This window comes from Schistocerca cancellata, chromosome 8, assembly GCF_023864275.1.
Source record: "Schistocerca cancellata isolate TAMUIC-IGC-003103 chromosome 8, iqSchCanc2.1, whole genome shotgun sequence".
In the NCBI taxonomy this organism is placed as follows: Eukaryota; Metazoa; Arthropoda; class Insecta; order Orthoptera; family Acrididae; genus Schistocerca; species Schistocerca cancellata.
In genome coordinates, this window is record NC_064633.1 from 69720527 (window position 1) to 69747815 (window position 27289).

At 46.6% G+C, this 27289-nt stretch overlaps 1 protein-coding gene across 1 annotated transcript in view; it reads right to left on the bottom strand.

The window, feature by feature from the left end:
- LOC126094665 (GRAM domain-containing protein 2A-like) overlaps positions 1-20109 on the bottom strand; it is a 347755-nt gene extending 327646 nt beyond the window's left edge. Inside the window, exon 1 of the mRNA XM_049909175.1 lies at positions 19812-20109. Coding sequence (XP_049765132.1) covers positions 19812-19912 — 101 coding nt within the window. The 5' untranslated portion in view covers positions 19913-20109. The remainder of the gene's footprint in view (positions 1-19811) is intronic.
- Between the last annotated feature and the right edge of the window lie 7180 nt (positions 20110-27289).

Genomic DNA, 27289 nt, shown 5'->3' on the forward strand with positions numbered 1-27289 from the left:
ATGGAAGTGAAACATGGACGATAACTAGTTTGGACAAGAAGAGAATAGAAGCTTTCGAAATGTGGTGCTACAGAAGAATGCTGAAGATAAGGTGGGTAGATCACGTAACTAATGAGGAGGTATTGAATAGGATTGGGGAGAAGAGAAGTTTGTGGCACAACTTGACTAGAAGAAGGGATCGGTTGGTAGGACATGTTTTGAGGCATCAAGGGATCACAAATTTAGCATTGGAGGGCAGTGTGGAGGGTAAAAATCGTAGAGGGAGACCAAGAGATGAATACACTAAGCAGATTCAGAAGGATGTAGGTTGCAGTAGATACTGGGAGATGAAGAAGCTTGCACAGGATAGAGTAGCATGGAGAGCTGCATCAAACCAGTCTCAGGACTGAAGACCACAACAACAACAGAATAGGTGCTGGAAAAATGTACTCACATTGTAAATCCAGAATAATAATAAAAGTGTGACGCTGCTTTAACGTTAAGAGTACCTGTTTAAGCACGGATGCCAACGATAAATACCGAGCCCTCTACAATCTATTTCGACGTCTTCAGTCTACATCCACACACACAGGAGCCAGTTGTGCTGCGACATTATCTCCTCACCAGAGAGTCTTATGGCCGAAGGATTGTCAAGAAGATCCGAAACATGGCGTAAGAATCCGTTCAATTTATGGTTATGGGGACATTAATGTGTCACCAATGTATGTGGTGCAATCCGAATGGAGCCTGGCGTATTTGAAAGAGTGCGTGGTTCACTGCGAAGAGTGAGCGAAGCATGTCTCAGGATACGTGATAACCACATGCAGTACCTCCTAAGGTGTGTACTTCCTTGTAACAGACACTGGGGAATGAGAGGAGAGACTGGTCCATATCTCGAGATAAATCCGGACGTTATAGGAACTTTCTTTCTACTTTTGACCGTTACGATCTCCTTTAGATGTGACACGTTAAAAAGCCTGTATACTGCACAAGCCACGTTACAGTGCACGATCGACGCTACATCGTACGAATATTATCGATTTCCTTTTCTATTCCATTCGCGTATTCAGCGAGTGAAACGCGACTATCGGTTAGCTTATGTGAATATCCTAATTTATTTTATCTCATTCTCGTAATCCCTACTTAAGATATATATATATATATATATACACTCCTGGAAATGGAAAAAAGAACACATTGACACCGGTGTGTCAGACCCACCATACTTGCTCCGGACACTGCGAGAGGGCTGTACAAGCAATGATCACACGCACGGCACAGCGGACACACCAGGAACCGCGGTGTTGGCCGTCGAATGGCGCTAGCTGCGCAGCATTTGTGCACCGCCGCCGTCAGTGTCAGCCAGTTTGCCATGGCATACAGAGCTCCATCGCAGTCTTTAACACTGGTAGCATGCCACGACAGCGTGGACGTGAACCGTATGTGCAGTTGACGGACTTTGAACGAGGGCGTATAGTAGGCATGCGGGAGGCCGGGTGGACGTACCGCCGAATTGCTCAACACGTGGGGCGTGAGGTCTCCACAGTACATCGATGTTGTCGCCAGTGGTCGGCGGAAGGTGCACGTGCCCGTCGACCTGGGACCGGACCGCAGCGACGCACGGATGCACGCCAAGACCGTAGGATCCTACGCAGTGCCGTAGGGGACCGCACCGCCACTTCCCAGCAAATTAGGGACACTGTTGCTCCTGGGGTATCGGCGAGGACCATTCGCAACCGTCTCCATGAAGCTGGGCTACGGTCCCGCACACTGTTAGGCCGTCTTCCGCTCACGCCCCAACATCGTGCAGCCCGCCTCCAGTGGTGTCGCGACAGGCGTGAATGGAGGGACGAATGGAGACGTGTCGTCTTCAGCGATGAGAGTCGCTTCTGCCTTGGTGCCAATGATGGTCGTATGCGTGTTTGGCGCCGTGCAGGTGAGCGCCACAATCAGGACTGCATACGACCGAGGCACACACGCCAACACCCGGCATCATGGGGTGGGGAGCGATCCCCTACACTGGCCGTACACCACTGGTGATCGTCGAGGGGACACTGAATAGTGCACGGTACATCCAAACCGTCATCGAACCCATCGTTCTACCATTCCTAGACCGGCAAGGGAACTTGCTGTTCCAACAGGACAATGCACGTCCGCGTGTATCCCGTGCCACCCAACGTGCTCTAGAAGGTGTAAGTCAACTACCCTGGCCAGCAAGATCTCCGGATCTGTCCCCCATTGAGCATGTTTGCGACTGGATGAAGCGTCGTCTCACGCGGTCTGCACGTCCAGCACAAACGCTGGTCCAACTGAGGCGCCAGGAGGAAATGGCATGGCAAGCGGTTCCACAGGACTACATCCAGCATCTCTACGATCGTCTCCATGGGAGAATAGCAGCCTGCATTGCTGCGAAAGGTGGATATACACTGTACTAGTGCCGACATTGTGCATGCTCTGTTGCCTGTGTCTATGTGCCTGTGGTTCTGTCAGTGTGATCATGTGATGTATCTGACCCCAGGAATGTGTCAATAAAGTTTCCCCTTCCTGGGGCAATGAATTCACGGTGTTCTTATTTCAATTTCCAGGAGTGTATATATATACGCAATGGTCACATACGCTTCTTCGGATACAGATTCGAATGACTTCAGCAAAAGTTTGTCGCGAGAATCACGCTGCCTTCCTTCCAAGGATTCCCATTTAAGATACTCGAGCATTTTTGTTACACTTCACATGAGCTATAACGAAATGATAAGATCCTACTAGCACAGCTATGAATTCGATCCATGTCTACCACGCTTACCTGATAAGAAAGAAAGTAAGAAGGTGAAGAGTTTAACGCCCCGTCGACAGCGCGGTCAGTAAAGGCACAGCACCAGCTCCGATTACGAAAGGATGAGGAAGTAAACCTGCTGTGCCATTTCCAAAGGAAGCATCCCGGCATTTGCGCGGAGCGATTTAGGGAAATGACAACAAACCTACATCAGGATGGCCGGACGTGGGTTTGAACTGTCGTCCTCACGAACGCGAGTCCAGTGTGCTGACTACTGCGCCACCTCGCTCGGTTTACTTGATAAAGACTCAAAATACGAGACCAGTACTTTAGAATTGGTTCAACTTGCGTCTTGTTAGCCATTTCCTATAAAGACGCGCTGCACATTCGCAGAGTCTTTCGAAAAAAAATTAAGTCTTCCGTTAGCCTTTCCTAACACTAGTTTTATGTGATGGTCTAATTTTTTTATCGCTTCTTAGCATTACTCCTAAGTATTGAGACGCTAAAGATGATGTTGATCACTAAGCGGAACCAGGCTTATTTCACTTTCTACTTATCCACTTTTATGCGGAACTTCCATTCACTACACGAAGTGGAAATTTCATCCAATTGCTTCTGCATTTCCTTACGACCAACCAACGATGATATTTTCCAGTATGTAACAGGATCAGTGAATATCTTTAAAGCGCTGCTGATCCTACTGCTTGTTATATCACACACCAACTGACTAGCAAGTCAAAATGCACTCTAGGAACACACAATCACACTATAAGCAGTCATAACAACATCTTAGCTAGCAATGATGCAGGTTGAACGGCTCACAGAAGTGTTGTTGTCGAAACTTAAAAATACGATACATCCTAAACGACTCGCACTTTAATCGTGCAACAAACATCACTGTCATTCTGTACCCTACTTTTAGTCTGTTGATGTCAACAGGCATTGTTGCAATGAACGTTTGCACAAGAAGATACGCTTTCCAAGTATTAGTAGAGCATGCTTACTGGCTAACGTACTAGCCCCTGACTACCAATTCATTCTGTCAGAACGCTACATCAGTAGCACTTTCCATTTCCGCAACATTGCGGTGCGAGTTTTAGGTGATTCAACATGTGTACACTGATGACCGAGAAACAGTGCTCTGTTAACTTCAGATACACATTACGTAGCCAGCAATGTGAGGCAGACGCACCCCACTCCCGTTACTCTGGTGTAGCACGGCTCGCAGGCGTCGGCCTCCGCCCTAGCGAGAGGGAACGGTGCCAGCACCCCGCTGGGCAGAGTGGCCGCCGATGGCCTGAGGGTGCGCCACGGCCCTCACTCCAGCGAACTCCGTGCCCAGCAGTGGCCGACGCCAGCACCTGCGTGCTTCGAGTGCGGCCAGAGGTGAGACGGCTGCGCGCCGGATACGACGTGGAAGGCGGGGCAGCAGCCCCGTGGAACCGAGTCTCGCGAGGACGCGCAATGCTGGTGGTGGCTGGCCGCACCCGGTCTCGAACCCACGCGTGCTACTCGCGGTGCCCAGTCCTATCGTTCTCTGGGGTGGACCAGGCACCTCGGTGGCGCTGTTGGACTCCGAATGCCTCTGCCTCAAAATCCGCTACTACGAGGGCAGTTCAATAAGTAATGCAGCACATTTTTTTTTCTGAAACAGGGGTAGTTTTATTCAGCATTGAAATACACCAGGTTATTCCCCAATCTTTTAGCTACACAACACTATTTTTCAACGTAATCTCCATTCAATGCTACGGCCTTACGCCACCTTGAAATGAGGGCCTGTATGCCTGCACGGTACCATTCCACTGGTCGATGTCGGAGCCAACGTCGTACTGCATCAATAACTTCTTCATCATCCGCGTAGTGCCTCCCACGGATTGCGTCCTTCATTGGGCCAAACATATCGAAATCCGACGCTGCGAGATCGGGGCTGTAGGGTGCATGAGGAAGAACAGTCCACTGAAGTTTTGTGAGCTCCTCTCGGGTGCGAAGACTTGTGTGAGGTCTTGCGTTGTCATGAAGAAGGAGGAGTTCGTTCAGATTTTTGTGCCTACGAACACGCTGAAGTCGTTTCTTCAATTTCTGAAGAGTAGCACAATACACTTCAGAGTTGATCGTTTGACCACGGGGAAGGACATCGAACAGAATAACCCCTTCAGCGTCCCAGAAGACTGTAACCGTGACTTTACCGGCTGAGGGTATGGCTTTAAACTTTTTCTTGGTAGGGGAGTGGGTGTGGCGCCACTCCATTGATTGCCGTTTTGTTTCAGGTTCGAAGTGATGAACCCATGTTTCATCGCCTGTGACAATCTTTGACAAGAAATTGTCTCCCTCAGCCACATGAGGAGCAAGCAATTCCGCACAGATGGTTCTCCTTTGCTCTTTATGGTGTTCGGTTAGACAACGAGGGACCCAGCGGGAACAAACCTTTGAATATCCCAACTGGTGAACAATTGTGACAGCACTACCAACAGAGATGTCAAGTTGAGCACTGAGTTGTTTGATGGTGATCCGTCGATCATCTCGAACGAGTGTGTTCGCACGCTCCGCCGTTGCAGGAGTCACAGCTGTGCACGGCCAGCCCGCACGCGGGAGATCAGACAGCCTTGCTTGACCTTGCGGCGATGATGACACACGCTTTGCCCAACGACTCACCGTGCTTTTGTCCACTGCCAGATCACCGTAGACATTCTGCAAGCGCCTATGAATATCTGAGATGCCCCGGTTTTCCACCAAAAGAAATTCGATCACTGCCCGTTGTTTGCAACGCACATCCGTTACAGACGCCATTTTAACAGCTCCGTACAGCGCTGCCACCTGCCGGAAGTCAATGAAACTATACGAGACGAAGCGGGAATGTTTGAAAATATTCCACAAGAAATTTCCGGTTTTTTCAACCAAAATTGGCCGAGAAAAAAATGTGTTGCATTACTTATTGAACTGCCCTCGTATTTGTACGGCTCTGATTTTTTTTTTTTTGTGGTTTTAGGGCGCACAACTTCAATGGTCATTAGCGCCCTGACTACTCTAAGAATGCACCGCGAGGCACAAGTTGACAACAACAACTAAAAGGGAAAACACGATAAAAGACAGACTGACAGGCATAGGATTAAAAAACAGCATCATCAAATGTCCTTAGCGAGGTTTGTCAAATTGATAAAACGAAGAACACGAGCAGCTGCTCGTGGGTCATCCGCTAAAATGGCATCGAAAGTATTTGGCAGGTTAAGATCTAGGCGCAGTATGTTAAGATCTGGACAGGACATTAAAATGTGTCTAACCGTGAGCAAGTGCCCACATGGGCAGAACGGCGCCGGCGCAGCCGTCAGCAGATGGCGATGGCTGAACCGGCAGTGTCCAATTCTTAACCGGGCTAAAACGACCTCCTCCCGCCGAGAAGGGCGTGAGGAGGACGTCCAAGCCACGGGAATAGGTTTTAAGGCCCGAAGCTTGTTGTCGGTAAGTGCAGCCCAATCGGCATGCCACAGCGATAAAATGCGCCGACAAATGACCCTGCTAAAATCGGACGAAGGGACACAACAAGAAGCTGTCCGAGGCTGGAGGACCGCAGCCTTGGCCGCGGCATCTGCAGCTTCGTTCCCAGGGATACCGACATGGCCAGGAACCCACATAAAGCTAACCGGAGAACCGACGTCCACCAGCTGCTGAAGAGAGCCGTGGATCCGGTGCACGAAAGGGTGAACCGGGTACGGATCACTGAGGCTCTGGATGGCGCTCAGGGAATCTGAGCAGATGACATAAGCAGAATGTCGGTGGCGGCAGATGTAAAGAACAGCCTGGTAGAGGGCAAAGAGCTCAGCTGTGAAGACCGAACAATGGCCATGGAGCCGGTATTTGAAACTTTGTGCCCCGACAATAAAGGAACACCCGACCCCGTCATTGGTCTTAGAGCCATCTGTATAAATGAAAGTCATGTTGATGAACTTCGAACGAAGTTCCAAAAAACGGGAGTGGTAGACCGAACCGGGGGTGACCTCTTTTGGGAGCGAGCTGAGGTCAAGGTGAACGCGGACCTGAGCCTGGAGCCAAGGTGGCGTGTGGCTCTCGCCCACTCGAAAGGTTGCAGGGAGTGAAAAATTAAGGTGTTGAAGGAGGCGACGAAAGGGAACTCCAGGGGGTAGCAGGGCAGAGACATACAACCCGTATTGACGGTCGAGAGAGTCGTCAAAAAAGGAACGATAAGACGGATGGTCGGGCATTGACAGTAGCCGACAGGCATACCGACAAAACAGTATATCGCGCCGGTAGGTGAGTGGCAATTCGCCAGCGTCAGCATGAAGACTCTCTACGGGACTAGTATAAAATGCTCCGATCGCAAGTCGTAAACCCCGATGTTGTATGGAGTTAAGGCGGCGTAAGATGGATGGCCGTGCAGAGGAGTATACGAAGCTCCCATAATCCAGCTTGGAGCGGACGATCGACCGATATAGACGAAGTAGGACGGTTCGATCCGCTCCCCACGACATACCACTGAGAACACGGAGGACATTTAAAGAACGGGTACAACGGGCGGCCAAATATGACACATGTGGAGACCAGCTAAGTTTCCTGTCAAATGTAAGGCCTAAAAATTTGGTTGTCTCCACGATTGGGAGAGCAACGGGACCGAGTCGTAAGGACGGTGGGAGAAACTCTTTGTAGCGCCAGAAGTTAATACAGACCGTCTTCTCGGCAGAAAAACGGAAGCCATTGGCGACACTCCAGGAGTAAAGACGGTCAAGAGAACGCTGAGTACGGCTCTGAGCCGCATTGTTACACTGAAGTCCGTCGTGTCTGGTACGGATACTAGTGCTGTGCAGTTCAGTTCTCCGCTGAGTACGGCTACCCCTCCGCGCAGTCCTTTTTCGTACGCGTTATTCTGACCTACATGTCGCCAAACTGCACTTACTGATGATCGTTAACTTGACGCAATGCTACACACCGGTTCTGTACAAATCATTCCATGTGCTACTAAAACAATCTGCTGTCAGCAAAGTCATCTGCATGAAACGGATACAGTTCGGACACACCTCTGTCGCACCACAAGGAATGCCAGAATAGAACCCCTTTCTGATCAGTCCCGCGGGCCCTTCGAGCCGACAATACCGTACCACTATTTCTTTTCTCCACAGCTTCGAAGAAGGTGGTGCAGCGATTACGCCACCAAACCTTCCCAGCCATCCTGATTTTGTTGTTCCGTTGTTTCACCCACTGGACCTCTACGTCCAGCTGAAATAATTGAATAAAATACGGTCGTCAACTTAGAGGGTGACAATTATTGAAGTATATAAAAAAACGTAAATTAGTTACAAACTACGGCGTGCAAGCACTTTATTTAACATGTGAACTTCACTACAGAAATTCAGATGTAGGTTATGACACGTTCGATATGCCTGCCATCATTGGCGACCATGGGGCGCAGACTACTAGCGAAATTCTGCAAGACCCGCTGAAGTGTCGGAACATCGATGCTGTCGATGACCTCCTGAATGGCTGTTTTCAGCTCAGCAATGGTTTTGGAGCTATTGCTGTACACCTTGTCTTTACTATAGCCCCACCAAAAGGAGTCGCATGTGTTCAGATCCGGATAATATGGCGGCCAATCAACGCCCATGCCAGTGGCCTCTGGGTATCCCAGAGCCAGGATGCGGTCCCCAAAGTGCTCCCCCAGGACATCAAACACTCTCCTGCTTCGATGGTCTTGCATGGACCACATCTCATCGAAATCAGGGTCAGTTTGGATAATGGCGACGAGACGATCTTCCAAAACGTTCACGTACCGTTCGGTGTTAACACCCTTTCTTTTCTGGTGTGTGGCGGAGACTACTTACTTGGTGTAAGATCTGAATGACACAGGAATATTAACTCGCTTTCGACTCTGGTGTGTGGCGGAGGGTATTTCGTTTTTCGGTCTGTTTGTCTGTTCGGTACAAACAGCAACAACAACAACAACGACACGACACGAGCGCATGCACTTATTAATTCCCATCATACCCCGCGGCCAACCCTGAAGTTTGAGCGCCCTAACGCTAACCGTTCAGAAGTGATGACGGTTTTATTTCATACAGTTCAATAATTGTTACTCTGTAGACCTGGGAGTGGATGATATAAGTTGGACTCTCTGTATCAAGGTGCATTAAATATTTCTGGGCCACCTTTATTTTGTCCATCCTATGCTCAACCGTCTCTGTGGTTGTATATATTACTGTAAGATGGCTCAAATGGTTCAAATGGCTCTGAGCACTATGGGACTCAACATCTTAGGTCATAAGTCCCCCAGAACTTAGAACTACTTAAACCTAACTAACCTAAGGACATCACACACACCCATGCCCGAGGCAGGATTCGAACCTGCGACCGTAGCAGTCCCGCGGTTCCGGACTGCAGCGCCAGAACCGCTAGACCACCGCGGCCGGCCTATTACTGTAAGAATCAGGTGCTGTCACGGTAAAGCCAGATGGTGGTAGTACCATTCTGAAGGTCTCCGCCAGAGGTTAATTAATTACCTATGAGTCATTGATTACTTAAATCGCCGAGCAGGATTAGCCGAGCCGTCTGAGGTTCGAGTCCTCCCTCGGGCATGGGTTTGTGTGTGTGTGTGTGTTTGTCCTTAGGATAATTTACGTTAAGTAGTGTGTAAGCTTAGGGACTGATGACCTTAGCAGTTAAGTGCCATAAGATTTCACACACATTTGAACATTTTTGTTACTTCAATCAATCATACCTGTACGGCTACATGAAATAAGTGAATGACATACGGTCGCTGCGTTAATGTTACTCCACGGTTTCTGCGAAGAGTAATAGGCCACGGTAATCGAAACAGAAATGCTCTGGATTGATGAACATCGGTTCGATCCTGCTTGCAAGGTTTGACAGAAATATTGTGACGGTCTATAGATTCTAGAGTAGTAAATGAAGAGGTTCAAAAATGGCTCTGAGCACTATGGGACTTAACGTCTGAGGTCATCAGTCCCTTAGAACTACTTAAACGTAACTAACCTAAGGACATCACACACATCCATGCCCGTGGCAGGATTCCAACCTGCGACCGTAGCGGTCACGCGGTTCCAGGCTGTAGCGCCTAGAACCGCTCGGCCATCCCGGCCGGCAAATGGAGAGGGGACAGCAACATACAAGCTCGTCATACACAGGAATTTATAGACATCGGGATCCTGGTAAGATGGCATGTATATTCTGAATGACGTTCAGTTCAGAAACTAACACGAGAAGAACAAACAGAATTCCGCTGAGCATGAGAGAAATAATCTCTAGCACTCTCCGTCTACGAGTCAGCTCTTGTTCCACCCAGGAAACAGTTGGACTTTCTTCGGGAACTGGCTTCAGAGAATCTCTTGCACTGACTCCTGACATGTTGCCAATACAGTTGGTCTTATAGGCACGATTCTACCACAGGAACAAAAGAAGGATTTGTCTCTACAAAGTTTCCTGATAAGGTCGATTTTGAGTGAGGCCTGTGACTGACATTTTGTCTGTCTTCTTCAGACTTAACACCCTCACTCTCATTTTCCCTCACAACAAGCGGACATAAAATACAACAGTCCAACCCCTTCCACGTCAGCTGAAACACGACAAAATGCCAAATATGTGCCACACTCTACCTATGTCATCTCCCTCGTTCATGTCATCGAATGTTTAAAAACTATGCTAATGAACACCTAAAATTGCTCCAGTATGCAATATGAAACGCTCAGCTTTGTGTTGTCGAATCAAGCCAAAATATTCGTATCGGTACACCTTCGTTTCTCTCGGTAAGCAATCACTTCGCTTCAACTGATAGGCACACTCAGCAAACCGACAGTCTAGATGAAAACATACGGAAGGGAATCCACGTGACTCAGCTGAGCTCCCAATGTAACTACAGACTGGACAAAAATAATGTCAATAAAAACAATAACGCAACCAATGTAGAGTTTATATGCACAACGTTCCGGAGCGACGCGCTTTGTAAGGCGCATTTCATGCCAATATTTTTCTGCACAGTATTTACTGCCAACTAACGGAGAATGTTTGAGCACACTAGCGCGACAGACCCTGTGACCTTCACGCAAGAATTCTCAGATAACTGCATTCACCACGAGAAGTAAATTCGAGTGACGAGAAAACCAATCTCCCTCAAGTACTTAGCTGGACTTCGGTGTAGTGAGATGACGCATATCGCACAAATAATTTAATGATGTTTGCCTACAAATACCACAGCAGTTTTTTTTCTTCTGTTGTGGTTCGACAGTCATTCAGGACTGAAGAACGACGTTAGTTTCCCTAGGACTGCATATGTGCTGAGAACAGTGTTTATTTAGGCCACTACCGAAGAATTTCGGTCCGCAGCTCGTGGTCGTGCGGTAGCGTTCTCGCTTCCCGCACGCGGGTTCGATTCCCGGTGGGGTCAGGGATTTTCTCTGCCTCGTGATGACTGGGTGTTGTGTGATGACCTTAGGTTAGTTAGGTTTAAGTAGTTCTAAGTTCTAGGGGACTGATGACCATAGATGTTAAGTCCCATAGTGCTCAGAGCCATTTGAACGAAGAATTTCGGGTGTGGAATCACGCTGTGTTTCACTCAATAGGCCCATCAGGAGGAGAGAGAACAAGTACTGTGGTCAGTCTGATACGATGAAAGCTTCCGTGGTATGCACCAAATGTGAGATACATAACATCATTAGCTAGTGCGCTATCTACAGGTGAATATCCAGTTTCCTAGCTCATATTTATCGAGAATTTCTTATGCGCCGAATAGTACTGCGTCACTGAAAAACAGAAAGTGGGTCGTTCCTGTTTATAAAAATCGGTAAAGGACCCGCTGTAGAGAATTCTATATGTTCTCACTATTATTTGTCTTTCTATAATCCTACGGCATATTAGCCTTGAGCATGATGAAACTTCTGCAGGAAAAGCTTATCTCAAACAATCAGCACGTGTTCAAGAAACCCCATTCGTGTGAAACCCAACCCGTCTTTTTCACCCACACACATTAGCTTTCAAAACTGTAGACAGGGTCCGGCTTGCTGTACGAAAAGCTTTCGACTTGCAACCAAGATACAATTATATGGATTTTTTTTTTTAAAGAAATGCGATTAGACCGGTGAACTTTTGAGTGATATAACGTAGTACAATACAGGGTGATTCAAAAAGAATACCACAACTTTATGAATTTAAAACTCTGCAACGACAAAAGGCAGAGCTAAGCACTATCTGTCGGCGAATTAAAGGAGCTATAAAGTTTCATTTAGTTGTACATTTGTTCGCTTCAGGCGCTGTTGACTAGGCGTCAGCGTAAGTTGATGCTAAGATGGCGACCGTTCAACAGAAAGCTTTTTGTGTTATTGAGTACGGCAGAAGTGAATCGACGACAGTTGTTCAGCGTGCATTTCGAACGAAGTATGGTGTTAAACCTCCTGATAGGTGGTGTATTAAACGTTGGTATAAACAGTTTACAGAGAATGGGTGTTTGTGCAAAGGGAAAAGTTCTGGACGGCCGAGAACGAGTGATGAAAATGTAGCACGCATCCAGCAAGCATTTGTTCGCAGCCCAGGAAAATCGACTCGCAGAGCTAGCAGAGAGCTGCAAATTCCACAATCAACTGCATGGAGAGTCCTACGAAAAAGGTTAGTTATGAAACCTGAACGTCAACTACCCGAGGCGATGGATCGGCCGCCAGGCAGCCCGTGACAGAGCACTTCATCACTGGCCTCCAAGAAGCCCTGATCTTACCCCCTGCGATTTTTTCTTATGGGGGTATGTTAAGGATATGGTGTTTCGGCCACCTCTCCCAGCCACCATTGATGATTTGAAACGAGAAATAACAGCAGCTATCCAAACTGTTACGCCTGATATGCTACAGAGTGCGTGGAACGAGATGGAATATCGGGTTGATATTGCTCGAGTGTCTGGAGGGGGCCATATTGAACATCTCTGAACTTGTTTTTGAGTGAAAAAAAAACCTTTTTAAATACTCTTTGTAATGATGTATAACAGAAGGTTATGTTTATTTCATTAAATACACATTTTTAAAGTTGTGGTATTCTTTTTGAATCACACTGTATATCCAAACGCGAATGGTCAACACCAACAAAAGTAATGTCAATTGTGTCCAATAAAAGAGTATCAGATTGTTGATGTTCTCAATGTACGCTGTCCAGTCACATTAACGTGACCACCTGTAGAAAGCCTGAATAAACATCATCTGCAGGGCAGACTGCTGCGAGACGTGCAGGGAGAGAGCCAGTGAGCTTCTGGGAGGTACCGACAGGGATGTGGACTCCAGTGGCTCGCACAGATGTGCTAGGTTTCTCAGTTGAGCATCTAAGGCGCGAACAGTCCGAACAAGATGGTACCACAGTTTCTCGATTGGGCTTACATCTGGGGGAGGGCGGGGGGCGTTGATGGCCACGAGAGTACTGCAAAACTAACCCTGACGCTCTTCGAACAACGCACGTGCACACTGGGGGCCGTGTCACACGTCGCATTGTCCTGCTGGCAGATGCCGTCGTGCCGAGAAAACACAAACTGCACGTAGGTCCCCAATGATAGGTTCAAAAATGGCTCTGAGCACTATGGGACTTAACGTCTGAGGTCATCAGTCCCCTAGAACTTAGAACTACTTAAACCTAACTAACCTAAGGACATCACACACATCCATGCCCGAGGCGGGATTCGAACCTGCGACCGTAGCGGTCGCGCGGTTCCAGACTGAAGCGTCTAGAACCGCGTGGCCACACTGGCCGGCCCAATGATAGGTGCATACTTTTTTCTTTTAATCCTTGGTGCCTTCCAGAATGAAGATATCACCCAGGGAATGCCATGAAAACATTCACCAGACCATAGCTCTCCCTCGTCGGACCTGGACTCTTCAGACGATTGTTGCAGGGTGTTTGCTGTCAGCCGTCTGCCGTCTGTCACCATTCAGTCGACGTCCAGTTGCGGTGCTGGCGTGCAAACTCCAGCCCTCGTCACCGATGAATGGATACATGGATACATAACAAGGTGCCTGCCGGGGGGGGCTCTTACGCAGCAACGACCGTTGCTCGATCGGTACGGAGATACTGTTCGTAGCCCCTTGGTTCACCTGGCGGCTATTTGTTCAACAGTGCACATCTCCGCAGCCGTCGTTCACCCCAGTCATCTATGGCTCGAGGCGCACCACAGTTGTCTCGGCCATTTTGTCATACATGGTATACTTCAACCACAGTGGCACGGGAACGGTTTAGAAACTAAACCGCTTCGGAAATGCTTCCACTCTGGACCCGAAAGCCAATGATGACGCCCTCGTGGACGTCCTTTTAATCGCATTAACGATTACGACACCGGCTGCACTGTTATCGTGTCCGCCGCCCCTCCCCCTATCCTACACGCTTTATATGTCTTCTACTGTATCCTCTACTGCTGGTGCTGCCACCTGCCGTCGGTAGAGGCAACTACACGTTGGCGTTGAACCAACACCGACTCAAAGGAAGGCCTCGGCGCTTGTTGGTGACGTCACGTCAGCTAGGCACGGCGAACGCCAGGTCTGTTGCAGGCATACTCATAATGGTGGTGTCTCCCTCTCTGACACAGGAAAACGTGAGACTATTGGCGGTAGTTGACAAACACACATTGTTCTGAGAGATTTCTGCAATCAATTAATTGTGCAATTCATTACACTTCTCAACAAATAGTGTGCTCCTGAACTTAAATTTCCACCTGTTTTAAGGATTGAAATACAAAAACAACGTCCTGGTCCAGCAGCAACAGAATTCGTGCTTCTTTACCTCGTTTTAAATCTGAGGAAGTTACGTTTGTACTGGGTAGCTTTTACAAGAAACTGTGAACATATTGGTGCTCTTCTTTGGGTATCTTGGTTGACTATGGGGTGAGGAGCACTGAGTGTTTATAAAATATCTTGCGATTGTACATGTTGGGGGAGGGGGTGGGGGACGGAAGAAGAGGCAAAAGAGAGATACTTGTTTTATCAAATAAAATTTTTTTATCTTATAACGTTTCTCCTTTCAGTTGCAAGAGGGGAATATTTATCTTTTCTAATGTTTAAAAAAGTTTAAGCTCAGCAGTATTTTCGATGTATGAAGCTATTTTGTTTCCTGTTTAGAATTCCTTTCGTTGAAAACGACTGTAACCTAATGACTGGCAACAGTTGGACATTTACACATATAAATTAGTTCACATTTCCAGTGACGATGTCAAACGAAAATAAATAAATAAATAAATGAAACGAGTTCATTGTAAGGGGGTTGGGGTAAGTTTCGATAATAAAATGGATCAAGTAAATATAGTTACTTGAATGTATAATTTCCGAAACTTGCAATGGGGTAGCATATTATCATATTGATCTACGTTCGTTTCGACAGGATGCAGTAATACAGAACTATGTTCTTCATTTGTAGCTTTACGATAGTAAGAAAATCTTTCATCTAAATAAAACTGCAGAATCCAAAACAATACCAAACATTTTGTCCAAAAATAAGAGGTTTATAGTGATAAGCACGCCCAGGCGATTCTGCCTGCGACAGACCTGGCGTTCTCCGTGCCTATCTGACGTGACGTCACGAACCAGCGCCTAGGCCTTCCTTTGACTCGGTGTTGGTTGAACACGGGCGTTAGTCACGTTAATGTGACTGGGCCGTGTATAAAACAGTTCATAAGCTGCAGTCAGTAGTGCTCTCAGCTTGCACACTGACGATAAAGTTTCGTACGGTATGTTTCGTGGCTGGACAGTCGCAAAGGAAAGCAACTGCACTTGGATAATATTACAATTCTGTGTTCAGAGTGGCATCTCCTTTTACACAAGAATCATTCTAAATTAATGCTCATAACAAAGAAAAGGAACCAGAAGGCATGAAATTACAAGATTACAAGCCAACATTTGCAGCTTGTTAAATTGTTGTATATAGCGACATGTAACGAAACCAACACGTGAAGTCAACAATAATAAGTGGAAATGGAAAACTTACATATTATGCGAGTTTCCTGGAGAGGGTGCGCCTTACTCGGAAACACTGCTCCTTCTTTTGGGAGCGTAATCAAACACGTTTGACAAGAGATACCGGAAGAGTTCAGAGACACGCTGCTGGAGTCGTAACACATCCATAAAATACATACGAAATAGTAGCGGAAGTACTCAGGGCATAAAAATGCGAATTTTTTGGGAAAAAATTTTTTTGTCCTCGTTGAACCCTGTCACGGAAATGACGTGCGAGGAAAACTCTGCAAAAATTCTGTCTCTACCATCATACGTTTCACCAGAGTATTGTGAAAATAACAGGTATTAGCCTGCGCATCGAAGCATACACGCATTCATTCAATCATCCTTCTTTCCATACGAGAACGAAATGGGGGGGGGGGGGGGAGGATGAGCATAGACTGCTATCGGCTATGCAACGCCGAGTGGCTTTCGGAATAGATATGTAGCTTCGTTTCTGATGCTTTCAAGAATGGCATTCGTAATTGGAGCCGACGCGTCAGAACGCCACGTGTCTATGAATGCTAAGTTCCCTGTCAACCTGTCTAGCTGACTGACAGTGAAGTGCGCTTTCAGCTTTGATTTATGTTATCTTTCGCTTCGTCACTGATTCACACAGAAGATTATGCACGAGAACATTATCGAAGAATGCAATGCAAAAAGAGACAGCCAAATCTGCAGCTAAGACGGATGTTTATTTAGTCGGTGACCGGTTTCCAAGCCCACTAATGCTTGCCAAGTTAAATGCCCGTCAAAATAGCGGTAAACAAAGTGCAGCACTTGGTTTACTACTGTTTTGATGGACATTGAAATTGGCAAACATTGGCTGGATTGAGAGCGGGCGTAGCCCGAAACCGGTCACCCACCAGATAACCATCCATGTTAGTTGCTGTTTCTTTTTGCATCGCAGTCTAAGAATGAGTTGCTGTTCCTCTACATGCAGCTATGCAGATATGTTCATCGATGAAGCTACAACAGCTAACCGCTTGAACTGTACTCTTCTGCCCTGTGTTGTCATTCGCTACCACTATTAGCAAGTGTAGGTCCGTAAAAAATAGTGTCTACCGACACGAACTTCTTTTGGTAAAATTTAAGTAATCAATGTGAAACAACTCAGCTCTTGTCACCAACAGACAAAAATGTAATAACAGTAAGTTTCACTTGCTGTTAAGGCTTCCCAAATCGCTTGACAGTGACCAGGAGAGAACAAATGAAATCGAAATGTGAAAAACACCGAGCAAAATTACAGGTCACGTCAGATAAACAGAGAGCTACAACGTCACGCAAACAAGGACACGCACAGTCAACTTGTGAGCGTCACAGTGGCTTTGAAAAGGAGATAATTCACGTTCCGTTGCCAGTAATCAGGATGGACCACCAAGGATTCACGTAAAGAATGACAGACCATGCCACCAAAGGGGAACTAGCGGACGCTAAGAGGAGAAAGTGAATTCTAGAACATTTGAGCACCGTTCTCAGTGATACCCACAAGACAGATAAGAACTTAAGTGTAATTACAGCATCCGACTGTCTCGATTCAGTAACACCTAATGCGCTACACCTTGGTGTTAAAGGAACATATACTCTTAGCGCTAGGGTGATGGGATGTTAAGGTACTAGAAACACTATCTCCATTGCAAGACTAAATGATACAAATAAATCGGGAAAATATGAACACCTTATGAACCAAACCAGTACAGCCACTACTTTAATTCTGTTCAACTGCCATTACGTGTATGTAAGACAGCATGTAGCGCTATGACTCCACCTATTCTCGCAACATCAAGTTAGAGATTTGTGTGTGCTTGAGATGGTCATAATTGTAGTGGACATCATTCTGCATAGTACATAAGAGATTACCGTCGTATGAAAAGTACACTAGCGGAAAGAGACAATCAATACTTTCACTGCGCGATAACACTGTGCCACAAAAGCAGCGTTACTAAACACACTTTTGCGAAATACCTTCACCAAAGAAGATGAAGTCGATTTTCCTGAGTAACTTAGAAATAGATATACTCGGTGTAAACAAGCAGCTTAAATCACTTAATAAAGGCAAGGTCTTCGGTCCAGAACCAGTCAGGTTCGTTTCAGAGTGTGCTGATATTAGAGCCCCATACTTAGCAATCACATACAACCGCTTGGTCTCGAAAGATCCGTAACTAAAGACTGGAAATGTAGACAAGTCACAGCACTACCGGAGATCGGAAATAGAAGTAATCCTCTGAATTACAAATTCACATCGCCGAAATCGATTTGCAAAAGAGTTTTGGAACTTATACTATGTTGGAACATTATGTGTTACCTCCAAGAGAACGGGTTATTGACAAAGAGCCAATACTGCTACAGAAAGTATCGTTCTTGCGAACCTCAACTAGCTCTTTATTCTCACGAAGTAATGAGTGCTGTCGACAGAGGATGTCAAACTAATTCCATATGTTTAGATTAGCAGAAGGATTTTAACACGGTTCCTCACAAGCGATTTCTAATAAAATTGCGTGTCTATGGAGTATTGTCTCGAGTCGTGCGACTAGATTCGTGTTTTCCTGTGAGAAAGGTCACATTCGTAATAACTGACAGAAAGTGCCCGAGTAAAACAGGTATAACATCTGCCGTTCGCCGAGGAAGTTTTACAGGACCTCTGCTGTTCTTGATCCACATAAACGATTTAGGAGACAATCTGAGTAGCCCTCTTGTTTGTTTGCAGATGATGCTGTTATTTACGTCTTATAAAGCCATCAGACAATCAAAACATATTTCAAAACATATTTGGACAAGACATCTGTATAGTGCGAACAGTCACAACTGTCTCTAAATAATTAAAAGTGTGAAGCCATCCACATGAGTACTATAAGGAATCCGGTAAATTTCAGTTGTACGTAAGTCTACAGGCTGTAAAATCAGCTAAATAAATATTACAGTTACGAATAACTTGCACTGGAACGATCACGTAGATAATATTGTAGGGAAAGCGAACCAAAGACTGCGATTTATTGGCAGAAAGTGCAGAAGATCCAGTAAAGAGACTGCTTACACCCTATGCTTGTCCGCCCTATTCCGGAGTTTTGCTGTGCGGTGTGGGATCCTTATCAGATTGGATTGACGGAGGACATCGAAAAAGTTCAAAGAAGGACAGCTCGCATGGTATTATCGCCAAATAGGGGGGAGAGTGCCACGGATATGATAAGCGAATTGGGATGAGAATTATTGGAATAAAGGCGATTTTCGTTGCGGTAGGAATTTCTCACGAAATTTCAATCGCCATGTTTGTCCTGAGTTTGTTGGCGTTCATGTACATAGGGAGGGTTCAAATGGCTCTGAGCACTAAGGGATTTAACATCTGATGTTATCAGTTTCCTAGAACTTAGAACTACTTAAACCTAACCAACCTAAGGACATCACACACATCCATGCCCGAGGCAGGATTCGAACCTGCGACCGTAGCGGTCGCGCGGTTCCAGACTGAAGAGCCTAGAACCGCTCGGCCACACACATAGGTAGGAATGATCATTATAATAACATAAGAGAAATCAGAGCTCGCACGAAATGATTTAAATGTACGTTCTTCCCGCGTGCTGATCGAGTCTGGAAGGGTAGAGAAATACCTTGAAGGTGGTTCGACGAAGAGCGGGGCTGCCGGAGTCGGCTACTGCTGTGTAAACTCCGCCGAGTGGAGCCGTTACGCCAGGCGCCATCGTTTTGTGCAGCGAGTAGGCATACCTCAGCTGCGAAGGTGAAATGTGTTTCCTCTTGTTGCTGCAATGTGATGGTCCACAGCAGTAATAAGTTTAATGAAGGAATGTTTTTACGTGCCATCGACTGCGGTATAAACTTATTGTTGACTGTTATATCACTGTACTTTTTTTTTATTTTGCAGAGCTTATGAATGTCATGAAGTACATCGTTCCATTAAAAAAATACCGCCTCTAGTACCTCGCTCGATACGACATTTAAGAACAGTTATGCATTTAAAGAAATGACGTGTTCCTCTTCGTACGATGACGAAAACCTCACTTCGCCCGAACCGTTGGCGGAAGAGAAGGGGTGCTAATGCTGTGCGATATGACAAACAGAAGTGTGGTGTGGCACGGGCTCACCTGGTGGTCAGCAGGTAGGTCCTGCCTCTGAAGCGCAGGCATTCGGGCGTCGCGTTGCGGCCGTCTTTCCTTTTCGGTCTGTCCTCGTTGATGACCTTCATCGGTGGCGAAGGGAACAGAAATACGCCAGTGTTCGGAAGATTCGTAAAAAGAGCCCACCCCTACTGCAGGGAGAGGCTGTCGGGCGCCTACTACGCAGCACTACTAAACAGATTCGTCGGCACACAGTGTCGCGCGAGCCGCCTCCTGAACCTGGTGTCTACCGCGGTGGTCCGGCGCGCGGCCCCCGCTTTGCCGGTCGGCAGGCAGGACGGCTCCTCGCTGGAAGAGAGCGGCGCCGGCAGCGTACGCAGGGCGAGCGCCGTCGCACAGGTATCCATTGTTGCGCAGAGTAGCGGGCGGCGTGGAGCGCCGACGCGAGCACACACACTGCGGGCGCGCCGCCGCTGCCGCCGCCGCCGCCGAGGGAACACGCAGTAATGGCGACATCCTCATTGCCGCCCGCCTCGCCAAACGGGGCTGCGGTGGCGGGGGCGGGGGCGGGGCGGGGGCGGAGCGCTTAGCGCCGGACGCCGGACACTCGCCTCGCGGCGACGCTATTGTGCGGCACGTGCGACGCGACGCTGTTTGCACAGCGGGCCGCACCTGCTCCGGGCGGGGGGCGCCTTCTCCTCATCTCCCCGCTACCCTCACTTTTCAGCTCTTATTCCTCTGCCGTCAAAGAACGGAGACGCGGTGTCTTCGAAAAGCAACGGATAGTTTTGTTTTTAGAAAGTAAAATAAAGTTGTATACAGGGCTATTACAAATGATTGAAGCGATTTCATAAATTCACTGTAGCTCCATTCATTGACATATGGTCACGTCACACTACAGATACGTAGAAATACTCAAAGTTTTGTTCGGCTGAAGCCGCACTTCAGGTTTCTGCTGTCAGAGCGCTAGAGAGCGCAGTGAGACAAAATGGCGACAGGAGCCGAGAAAGCGTATGTCGTGCTTGAAATGCACTCACATCAGTCAGTCATAACAGTGCAACGACACTTCAGGACGAAGTTCAACAAAGATCCACCAACTGCTAACTCCATTCGGCGATGGTATGCGCAGTTTAAAGCTTCTGCATGCCTCTGTAAGGGGAAATCAACGGGTCGGCCTGCAGTGAGCGAAGAAACGGTTGAACGCGTGCGGGCAAGTTTCACGCGTAGCCCGCGGAAAATTGGCTCATGCCAGAACTGGAGACCGACAGCGCCGACTTCATCTTTCAAAAGGATGGTGCTCCACCGCACTTCCATCATGATGTTTGGCATTTCTTAAACAGGAGATTGGAAAACCGATGGATCGGTCGTGGTGGAGATCATGATCAGCAATTCATGTCATGGCCTCCACGCTCTCCCGACTTAACCCCGTGCGATTTCTTTCTGTGGGGTTATGTGAAAGATTCAGTAGTTAACCTCCTCTACCAAGAAACGTGCCAGAACTGCGAGCTCGCATCAACGATGCTTTCGAACTCATTGATCGGGACATGCTGCGCCGAGTGTGGGAGGAACTTGATTATCGGCTTGATGTCTGCCGAATCACTAAAGGGGCACATATCGAACATTTGTGAATGCCTAAAAAAACTTTTTGAGTTTTTGTATGTGTGTGCAAAGCATTGTGAAAATATCTCAAATAATAAAAGTTATTGTAGAGCTGTGAAATCGCTTCAATCATTTGTAATAACCCTGTATTATTGTTGTCTGTCGGACCTCGAAGGACAGGTTCAGCCGCCTAAGGAGAAAGATTATTTCGTCCTCCGGCCACCAGGGCACCTAACCTGCACGAAGTGTCAGATTCGTGTGTTCGAGGCTGGGACACAGCCTGAATACACTGTACAGTCACAGTAATGTGACTACCAGTCAAAAGCCACGAAAAGCAGCTTTTGCAGCGGGGACCGCTGCCAGGCGTGCAGGGAGAGTGTGAGTGAGCTTCTGGAAGGCTCGAGAGACATGTGGAGCCGTGCCGAATATAATGACGTGGCCAGCTGCGCTCGGTTTCTCGATTGAAGATCTGCGGCACGAACAGCCCGAGCGAGGTGGTACCACAGTTTGCTGGCCAGGGGAATACGGTAAACACATCTTGGTGCTCTTCGAGCCACGCACGTACGCTGCCCGCTGTGTGACACATTGCACTGTCCTGCTGATGGAAGCAATCGTGCCGAGAAAAACAAGTGGCATATACGAGTGGACGCGGTCCCCAAGGATAGATGCATACTTGCGTTCATCCACTGTACCCTCCACAACGACGAGATCACCCAGGGGAAAGGGCACGGAAACATTCCCAGACCGTGACGCAGTTTTTCAGATATTTCATGCCGTACGCTCTAACGTCCATCTGTCCGATGGAGCATAAACGTGATTCATCTGAAAAGAGCATCTGTCGCCGCTCATTCCACGTCCCATTGCGGTATTGGCGTACTAACTCCACCTTTCGTTGCCAACGAACATCTTCCAGCATTGGTCCACGGACCAGGCGCCTGCTGCGGAGGGCCCTTCGCAGCAACGTCCGCTCAACAGTCGTTGAGGACACACAGTCGGTAGCCCCTGGATTCATATGGGCGGTCAGTCGCTCATCAGTTGCTCACCTACTCGTCTCTACACATCTCCGCAGCCGTAGTTCACCCCTGCCATCTGTGGCCCTTTCTACACTAAACCTGCCTCGGCGCCGGTCTTCGATAGCGGCAATTAGCCGTGCACGATATGTTTTTAACTACACCGGGACCGTGTAGCACCAAAGTGGCCGCCGAGCTTAACGACCTCATCCGCCCGACGGATCACCATCGACGACACACTGCGCCACTTCATGAGACACTGTGGAGAGGCTTGAAATTTAATACAGGACACTGGCGCGAAGTCTGGTGATCAGAAGTTGCACGCCACCACCCTTCCTCCCTCTTGCAGTAAAAGTATAGGGGAAACAGCCGACAGCAAGTGGCGTACCTAGGCGGTTACCCATCGAAGTGCTGGCCACGCCCGATCTGTCGGGAACCGGTGTACTCAATGAGGCAAGAAAACAATGTTTCTTAGTCGTCTACAAGAACGTTATCCCCTTCAAAATAGCCCCCATAGTACAGGGTGTTTTACAGTTGCTACTACAGCCTTCTAGCAGTTGTAAAAGGGACTTGATTGATAAAGGTTCGATGAGGAATCCATATTCGGAAATGTAACATTCGGATGTAAAATAAGTTCCAAATCTCCCGCTTCACAGTACTTACACAAACTGGAAATGACGCTACAGATACTGGCGGATTTACTGAAATATTTTACGGTGATTTCAACAGTAAATCCAACATGTTGGCGCACTCGCGCCTTCTGCTACGGGTACTCAACGAAACAAAAGGTGATAGGTCAACGTGGACATACTCCTTGGCTACCGCGGTCTCCAGATTTAACTCCTCTCGACTTCTCCTTGTGGGGCCATATTAAAAGTGTTGTATGTGACTCTTCTGTAGAGTTGGAAGAAGTTTTTCTTGCACGAGTTCTGGCGGCAGCAGGTGTTATTCTGCACACACTAGGATTTGTGCACCGTGTGTATACTGCATCCTTCGCAGCTACGCCTTCACAAATTAAGAGCAGCATTCGTGTGAATACTGTGAAGCAGGAGATTTAAAAGTGATCCGATCTTCGAACTCTTAGTGGATCCAGACGGTACATTTCCGGGCTTGGGTTCCTTATGACAAATTTATGTACTAAGTCCCTCCTACAACCGTTAGAAGACTGTAAAAGAAATTGCAAAATATCCTGTAAACTGTATACTTATGCCAGCTCTTCTTCCAACCCGTGAAAAACTTTTGAAACTCGATATTCTAGATAGGTGGCTCTGAGCACTATGGGACTCAACATCTTAGGTCATAAGTCCCCTAGGACTTAGAACTACTTAAACCTAACTAACCTAAGGACATCACACAAACCCATGCCCGAGGCAGGATTCGAACCCGCGACCGTAGCAGTCCCGCGGTTCCGGACTGCAGCGCCAGAACCGCTAGACCACCGCGGCCGGCTTCTAGATAGGTTTCAGCTCTTTCAGCGATGGGTATTTACTCTCATCTGTCTTTGTAAATCGACAGCTCTTAAGATTTTACTTCTCTTTGGGCATAGGAAAAGTCGTATGGGGCTATGTCTGGCGAACTGGAGGCTATGGCATAAATAGGTTATGTGATACGTAAAAAATTTGCGAACACGCAACGAAGTATGAGCAGGTGCGTTATTGTTGCGCAAAACATATGAGATGCTTCGCCACAAATCGCTACTATACACCTGAGGGCACTCGTAGAACTGCTTTTGGTCCCAAGCTTACACAGTGCATCCACTGAGCCTCGGTTTCAACATCATATTCGTAAAGCCACATTCCGTCACCTATTATGACGCGTCTGAGTGGTTCTGCATACTTACTGATTTCATTTAGCAACTCCTGAGCGACTCGTATACGCCGCTGATTTCGTCCGATATTCAACAGTTTTGCAACAAATTTTGCTGTCATACGTTTCATAACGAAAACACCCAGAAATATTTCATGTAATGTGCCAAATGACATGCCGAAGTTGTAAGCGCTTTGTCTGATTGTGATTCGGCGGTCGCTCACAGAGAACAGAAGCTCCTGACATTTTACACTTCAGAAGAATGCTGAAGGTTAGATGAATAGATGGGAAGATGGTCACATATTAAATCGAATTGGGGAGAAAAGTAATTTATGACACAACTTGACCAAATAACAAATCGGTTGATAGCATACATTCTGATGCATCAAAGGTATTACTGAGTGGAAGTGTGTGCAGAGGGGTGAGGGCTGGGCTAGCTTTGAGACATGCATCAATACAGCCTCTGGACCGTGAAAGCAGAGTTATATGAAGCGAAGTGACATGAAACGTAAATCCTTGGGACGGAGTAAAAATTGTATCATACTGGTCAATATGGGATTCATGTCCCTATAGAGGGCGCTCCTGGCGAAGTGTCACAGTTGTTTAGTTCTGAAGAAGCGGCCAGGGCAGGCACTGATTGAGTTATTGTTCTGCCGGCAGTGTGGGCGAATACCAACGTGTCGCTTCACATTTTCATTCTTGCGGTGGACGTATCAATAAAACAGATGTACCTGTCGGCGTATACGTGGTTTAGCGTGAAGCATCTTCGCTACGGCGGTAACCTCGCCTTTCTGCCGTGCTTTCATATGCTCTCATATCTGCTGAGACACTGATGGCACTTCAGTTGATGCTGGTGACACATACAGTACTACGTCTAATTGAGACAATCTGATGCAGTTCCTTTCATATATTTCTTCTAAGTGCTTCCACTGGGGTTATGGGACCAAATAATTTTTGTTTCGTCATTATTTTACTTGTAGATCTGAACACATCTGAAGCCGTTTTAGTACGGCAGAAACTGATCGTCCAAAAATTACACGATCTGGACTGGGCTTTGTCCTGAAACTTACGAGAGGGCGTTACGTAGGGAGGATGACGTAGGGACGGTCTCTTTGTGGTGCGAGTGTGTGCCTCTGCTTGGACGTGCCGCTACTCATAATATGTTCTCATAATATGCAAAGATCAGCACATTCCTCAAACTGGGAACTATCAAGAATGGGGTTCCACAAGGGTCAGTCTTGGGTCTTTTGTTGTTCTTAATATATATTAATGACTTGCCATTCTATATTCATGAAGAGGCAAAGTTAGTTCTCTTTGCTGATGATACAAGTATAGTAATCACACCTGAAAAACAAGAATTAACTGATGAAATTGTCAATACTGTCTTTCAGAAAATTACTAAGTGGTTCCTTGTAAACGGACTCTCGCTGAATTTTGATAAGATACAGTACATACAGTTCCGTACAGTGAATGGTCTGACGCCATTAATAAATAAAGACCTTAATCAGAAGCATGTAGCTAAGGTAGAATATTCCAAATTTTTAGGTGTGGCCATTGATGGGAGATTAAACTGGAAGAAACACATTCATGATCTGCTGAAACGTTTGAGTTCAGCTACTTATGCAATAAGGGTCATTGCAAATTTTGGTGATAAACATCTTAGTAAATTAGCTTACTACGCCTATTTTCACTCGTTGCTTTCATATGGCATCATATTTTGGGGTAATTCATCACTGAGGAATAAAGTATTTATTGCACAAAAGCGTGTAATCAGAATAATAGCTGGAGTCCACCCAAGATCATCCTGCAGACATTTATTTAAGGATCTAGGGATATTCACAGTAGCTTCTCAGTATATATACTCTCTTATGAAATTTGTTATTAACAACCAAACCCAATTCAAAAGTAATAGCAGTGTGCATAACTACAATACTAGGAGAAAGGATGATCTTCACTATTCAAGATTAAATCTAACTTTGGCACAGAAAGGGGTGAATTATACTGGCACTAAAGTCTTTGGTCACTTACCAAATAGTATCAAAAGTCTGACAGATAACCAACAAGTATTTAAGAATAAATTAAAAGAATTTCTGAATGACAACTCCTTCTACTCCATAAAGGAATTTTTAGATATAAATTAAAAAAAAATTAAAAAATAAAAAAACACAAAAAAATGAAAAAGTATGTTGTTAAATTAACTTAATTATGTCATGTATTGGAAAATTTGACTCGTTCCACATCATTACGAAATATCGTATTCATGATCCATGGAACAAGTATTAATCTAATCTAACTCGGGTTAGTGACGGCTCCCGCCACCGCACAGTGCCCACCCTCAGCTGTGTGCAGACACGTGGCAGACGACAGCTGGCCGCTGTCTGAGAGGCGGTCTGCACTTGTCTGCCGGAGCTCTGAGGCGACGACACCGCGTTGGAGGAAAGTGGAATACCAAGTTTGCAATTTCATCTTCAAGTTGAATTGAATCGATGAGCACCGCCTGAATTCTTTTAAAGTTGTTCGAAACGTGCGCTTCGAGGAAAGACTTTTTTCTCTGCGGGCGCCTTATTCACCGTCAGAAACAATTTATTATTGGATCATTGTGTCTGATATACCACAACAATGAGTAAAACCCCTTCGACACTCGATCCTTTCCAGAACTTCACAAATGAGTTAATGCGTAAATATTTGACGTTCAGCATGTGAAACCTATGGTCGAAGGCTGGGTAATTTGCGTCTCGTTTTGAAAAAAGGTAGTTTCTACGCATATCAGAGTTTATGACGTCGTATCGTAGAATGATATAATTTTGCGGATACAGTCCGTGCTATATGTGGATATTGTCTGAAGAATGTTCTGTGAATAGATATAGTGGTAAAGAAATATCAACCCGGAACGCCATGCTTAATGTTTAAGTTTTACTACACGAACGGCGAAAATATAGCCGGTGATAAAAATCTTTTTCTTCGCTACTTCGTAGTGGGTATCAGAGAGAATATTTTTTAAACGTTTGAAATTATGTGTAAACTTTGTAGGGAGTCACTAAGCGCTATCATTCTCAAATAGTGGACGAACACAGTACGGGTAATTCGCAC